Source organism: Conger conger, chromosome 11 (assembly GCF_963514075.1).
Source record: "Conger conger chromosome 11, fConCon1.1, whole genome shotgun sequence".
Classification (NCBI taxonomy): domain Eukaryota; kingdom Metazoa; phylum Chordata; class Actinopteri; order Anguilliformes; family Congridae; genus Conger; species Conger conger.
The window spans coordinates 22,906,474-22,912,473 of record NC_083770.1 but is presented as its reverse complement, the minus strand read 5'-3'; the positions used below and the strand labels follow the sequence as shown (position 1 = coordinate 22,912,473).

Genomic DNA, 6,000 nt, shown 5'->3' with positions numbered 1-6,000 from the left:
AGGTATGATTTATAAAGAGTAAGTAGAGGAACAACTTGTCAAACATCAAGTTAAGTCTCAAATTCTGCTGGCACGCACACCGTTCCTGGTTATAAATACAATCCAGGGTGGTGTCACTGATCAATGACCTGATTGGCTCATATGGCTGCTTCATATAGCCGAATGTAGACCAATGTGGCGTGGGCTACTGTAATAAAGAAGTAAAGGTCAGCCTATTTTAGAGCTCTACTAAAACGACAACTGGACATCTCCCCCTCTTCCCATTCTCTGGAGTGCTACAGGCAAGGGAAATATCAGCTCAAATGATGTGTTATTTTATTTTTTTATCTAGTGTGGTATTTAATTTAACTCCAATCTAATAATCCTTGAAATTATATTTTATGGTATTTAAAGAATAATTCTGAATGTAGATAGTTCACACTGATTAGCGTTACCTGCAAAATCCACATAAAATGTCTCTACATTACATGACATTCTACACTGTAACATTCTGGCCAAGTAATACCTGACATTTGTACTAAAATTTAAAGTAAAATGTGCATTTAATGAGTATCTTGAAGTAGTTATTATCTTTATCATTTAATGCCAAGCTTCCAGGTACAATTGCCTTCAACACACTATTAGTGCTGTCTAGTTTTTATTATAAGACTTTCATAACACATTCAGACATTTGAAGAATTGCCTTGCATATGTAAAGGTTAACCTGTAAAACATTCCCCTAAAGACAACAACAAACAGCAGCATGCCAAATGGCAGCAAATGGCAAATATATCGCACTCTTAAGAGTCAGCCATTGGTGAGATGAGTCTACCAATTAGAACAGACCCTCAAATTTACTGACGGTTACATCACACATGAAGAATGTGACAACAATCAGGAAGACGGCCAGCTGCCACGTTTTACTCCTGTACCCCTCCCACTCCCGTACCCCCTCCCCAAATGGTGGATAAGAGTCTGAAACACAGGGTTTACCGGAGAACTGCATATATTACTGATTACTGCAAGTATTACTGATGTTTTATACTGATGTCTTATTACCAGTATAGAACAGGTTTTCACTCATGATCATGCTCATGACCATACAAAATGTGTTATTTTGGGGTTCAGGCCTGATGTTTGCCCTCTGTAAAGCATCTTTCTAAAAAGTGCAATACAAAATAATAATAATTGATAAAATGTAAAGCTGTTGTTATTTCTTCTCCAGTAAAGCAGAACTCAGGAGTTCACAAGAGAAAAAAACAAGGATCTTGTGAGGAAAACATGAAATTTCAAATTCAGTCTGGGTTGCTTGTCCTGTGGCCTAAAAAAAGTTTAAACAAATCACGTATTCCCTTTATAAAGCAAACCAAGCCAATGCATGTCCGTGTGACTAATACATTTTGAGCAGTTTTCAAAAAACTGCAACAAATGGCTTCAATACTGTAGAAGGCAACATCCAGTATCAAATGATTTTGAAAGTGATCCTGCAAACTATTCCGCATACAAGAATGTAATGAAAGAATTTTGTCTTTGAGTTACTGGGAGATTATACAGTGGATATTAGATGGCTGTTTGGGAGGGAGAGCGATAAATCAGCTCTCTTTATATTTTATTAGTGCTGCGGCCTTTCCCCCGATGGTAAGAGACTAACAGAGATCAGGTGGCAGATATGGCATATCAGCCTGCTCATCAGCTGTAAAAACAGCCAGCTTTACTCCAGAAATGCTCTTCCAGGAGAATGACATGGCGGTGAGAAGGAGGTAAAAAGCTCATAAAAGGCCGGTCAAACGGTGGTCCCAGCGCTCGGTAGCTTTCACACGAGCGTGCTAATATGTGTGAAATGCAGGCGGGATAGAGAGAGTCTGCACGCCGCAGTGACGTGTTGGTGCAAGTACGGACTGATGGAATTCAAGAGATGTGGGGTTTGAAGTCCCCCCGCACAACTGTGTGCCATTAGCATTCTTACACGCCAATGCTATCGCTCCTTTTTCTCCACAGAGACTCACTTCAGTGTGAGCGTGATATCACATGAAAACAAAACAAAACACAAAACACAAAACGTTTTTGGGGGATTATAACTATGGTATGAAGCATTATAAGAATTGTTATTAAAGTAATTTTCATGCTCGTGCCTTATATTCGTGCTGAGGAGAATTTAAGAAAGCTTGTTAGCGTATGAGTCAGACAAAGCGCGCTTTGGGCGGGTAGTTGTTCTGCACATTTGCATATTTTCTAAGTCGTGTCACTCGCCGGCGTCTGACAGGGGAGTGACTCACCGTAGGCTGTTTTGGGCGGATTAGCCAATGGGGAAACAGCGATGTTGTTGACAATAAGCTTGCTGCACTGCTGTCATCAAATCACAAGACACGACAGACCCGCCAGGCTTCCGCTGCACAAGAGGCCAACATACTGCCTTCCCCGACCTTAGACACCTCCAATTTACAATCATTAACGTGATCATGATAAGATCCGCACAGCTGCTGGGCCCTTAACCGCACATTGGCCCCGGCTTAGTCTAATCAACTGTAAGTCGCTTTGGATAATCAGCTAAATAACACAATAAATAAAAATATTAACGGCTGACATCACCCTGAATGTGAGGGGTTTTGAAGACGGCGTGGGTTTGGAGGGAACGGCCAGCTTCACCGGTAGGTTATTCACCGGCCGAATGAAAGCAACGTTTTCAAGATGCGTCGATCACCAAGAGCCAACCGCCATCTCAGATTAAGTTTATGGAGGAGACGAAGCGCAGACGCTTCTGATAAACCCAGCTCAGCTAACTGGCTCTCTGTCGCGAGCCCAAAGGAGCGAGCCATCGGCCCCTGAAAAACAGCAGCGATCCATACCTGTCCCAGGAGACCATCTGGGAGACAGGTCCAGGGATCGACCACTGACCAGTCCTGTGCCACTCTTCAAGAACAAATCACTAAAAAATGTATTAAAACACCTCAACAATAAATGTATTCTGTACCGTGTATTCTCCGTAATTCTTTCTCCATTAATGCGCAGTGGAATAAAAGGGAAATATTTTGCCTCCTCCCTTCCTCTCTTAAAGTAAAAGTCAACCAAAACTGAAGTTAATAAAGCTAAGCAAACTGCCCATAGGCCAAAACGTTCACTTGAACATTGAAATTTATGTGGGGGTAATTCAAATATAATAATGTTTTTAATTCAGATCCAAGTTTTCTTAAACAACTCTGTGAAAATGTTTTCCTGCGTAACACTGGTTATTGAATGGGCTGGTGCTGGATGTGGAGCGGAGACTCAAAGCCAGGGGAAGGGCTGCTCGCACCCCAAGCTCCGGCGTCCATTAATGGATTAAGACTCAGGTCCCCCCCCCTCCCAGCTCGCTAGAAGAAGGAATTCACAGTACTTTTGTTCAGCAGAAGTGATTAATACCCCGTGCTATTGAGCAAGCCCTCTCTAAGATGTATGTGCAGTGGTCTAAAAGGGCCGGCAAGTCTCAACTAATACTCCCTTCATTCAAATTTTTACCCAGTCTGTCAGTAAGCTGGGATTGATTTACAGGCACGGAGCGCATCGATTTAAACTCCAGCTGTGACATTGTACATGTGCCCTTTGGTTCTACACAGACAAAAACAAACTTATTACATTTCTCTTTCCAGCAAATTGACCTCTTCTTTTGTTCTTAAACAAGCGAGGGAAATGATGAGAAAATTGCGATTAAAACTGCTCAGATCACACCTTGGGCTCACAGTTAAATTTGGGAAGTTTTTGTTTGTTTTCTTTTTAAAGGACTTAATTACATCCCAACAGAATGCAAACACCCCAGGGCAAATAGCCTCCTCTGGAATGAAGCCATGAGCAAAAACTGTGTTTTCCTTCATACTTTACATATTTACAGAGCTTTTAATCTCTATTTAACCATTTTTTAGCCAGGTTGGTAAGTCCATACAATGTCTTTTCAAGGCCGTTTCAAGATCTGAGAGACAGCACCCCAGAAATCCACTGTTAGAACATTGTGCATTGTTTTCATATGAATAAAATAAGATTTCCTTATTCATTTAGCTTCAAAAAGAGCACTTCACCACCGTTGGTTCAAAACAACTCTTTGAAGTGTCAGAACAATGTAAAATTATATTTATATGTAATATAAATGTAAAGTATATTCATCATGGAAAAAGCTTTTGTGATACTTACAATGAATGAGTGATGATGTGTAGTGTTTTTTGGGGGGTTATCTATGGGAACTTAGCAAACAACAGAGAAACTGGATCGGAAACACTGGACAACAAATCAACCGCAAAATCGGTGCCATACAAACACCAAAGCTACTCAGCTAAAAACACAGCTGTGAGCTCCAATTCTGCCAAAAATGCACGGTGACCCACAAAAAAAACAAAAAAAAATAAAAAAAACAACGTGCTACAAAAACATTCCACGCAAGTCCTGTTTTCTCAAAATAGTTCCATCATTGTGTCCCTTTCTTCTTTTGGGTTGCCAACTTCCTGATATTATGCAAGGTCTCCAATCCCATCCACTTCCCCAATAAAGGAGCCGGGCCTCGCGGCTGCAGCAGCAGGCTGCTGTGGGAACGCGCTGCGGCGATCCCCATCAATGCGCAATAAAGCCCAGAGCTGATTACGTTATGCCAGGGCAACATAATTCCAGGAAGTCGCCTTTGCCTTGCTGGCGAGGTCGGCCCCTTCTGTGCTGTTTTTGCGGATTCTCTGGGCGATTGTAAAACAAACAGCCGGCTCCTTGGCCAAATAGCATAAAGCAGAGCCATGGTATTACTGAAGCCCTCGCTATAGACTACCACACCGGGGCTGCTCCAGGCCGACTGCAAGACAACTCAGAACTTTCCAGAACAAGCCCTGTAAAACGGCTTGGTAGCGGAGTTAAGCTGGGTGTATGAACTACCGTATCAGTGTGTTTGTACAGGACACAACAATTCACCCTTTGTGAATTGTTGTGTTTTTTGGTTAATCATGATTGTGATGGATCCCAAGACTGCTTCAAATAGAAATAAGTACATGTAAAAAATATTTATTTACCGACTGGACACAGATGAGTGTTTACGGTTGCTAATTTGTCTAACTAAATAAATAAATAAAATACATATAGAAATACTGCAAAGACTACCACTGCTATTGAAAACAAACTCATTATGATAATAATAATAATAATAATAATAATAATAATGAAAATCTCAGGAGTACTCACCTCTCTTCTGCATGAAACTGAAGAGGTCGTCAAGAAACTCCTTTCTTTTCTCGTCATCATCCAGCTCATACAACTGAAAAAAAGAGAAACTTTATATTAAAAAACAAAACAAAACAATAAAATAACAAAAAGGTTGGGACTGAGATCACAATGACATACATCGGAACAAAAAACAATACTTGAGAAAAGATTTCAACCGATTTATCACGTTTTTGCAAAACAGATTTGCAAAGCAGTTGCAATTCATAAGGATCAAATACAAGTCAAATGTTGTATTTACAAAGCAAGTATGAACTGCGCAGCTGTGTTGGCACTGAAATAGCAACGGCTGAAGACAACATGATAACAAATGCGCCGTGTTTGTAAGGGGGGGCGTTTCCTTCAGTCTTTTCTTGACCCCCCCCTGACCTTGGCCTGTCCTAAGACGTCAGGTGGAGTGCGAACGCTTCAGGAAACGGCGCTGAAGGGCACATCTCCCGCCACACAAAGAGAGGCCAGCCGCCCTGGCCAAGGAACAATCTCAGGAAAAAAAGATTTTCTCCACGAGTGCCTGGGGTTTCCACCACAGAGAGAGGCCCTTAAAGATCTCCACAGGAGGGGTGAAAACAGGAGACAGCCTCAAGGCAAGCCCGAGCGGCTGTTTCTGAAGCCCACTTCCTGGTGTTGTTGAGAGATGTTCATCACCGGCGCTAGTGCAGTTGGTTTCAGAAAATACATAATAAATAATGTATTATTTAGCTGACACTTTTATCCAAAGTGACTTACAGTTGATTAGACTAAGCAGGGGACAATCCCCCCCAGAGCAATGTGGGGTTAAGGGCCTTGCTCAAGGGC

The 6,000-nt window shown here is 41.7% G+C and overlaps 1 protein-coding gene across 2 annotated transcripts in view; it reads right to left on the bottom strand.

Moving 5' to 3' along the window:
• The window catches only part of arid3c (AT rich interactive domain 3C (BRIGHT-like)), an 83,024-nt gene that overhangs the window by 25,316 nt on the left and 51,708 nt on the right, over window positions 1-6,000 (bottom strand). For both annotated transcript variants that reach the window (XM_061259535.1, XM_061259536.1), the window contains one exon: window positions 5,167-5,239. In XM_061259535.1, the coding sequence (XP_061115519.1) occupies window positions 5,167-5,239 (73 nt within the window). The remainder of the gene's footprint in view (window positions 1-5,166; window positions 5,240-6,000) is intronic.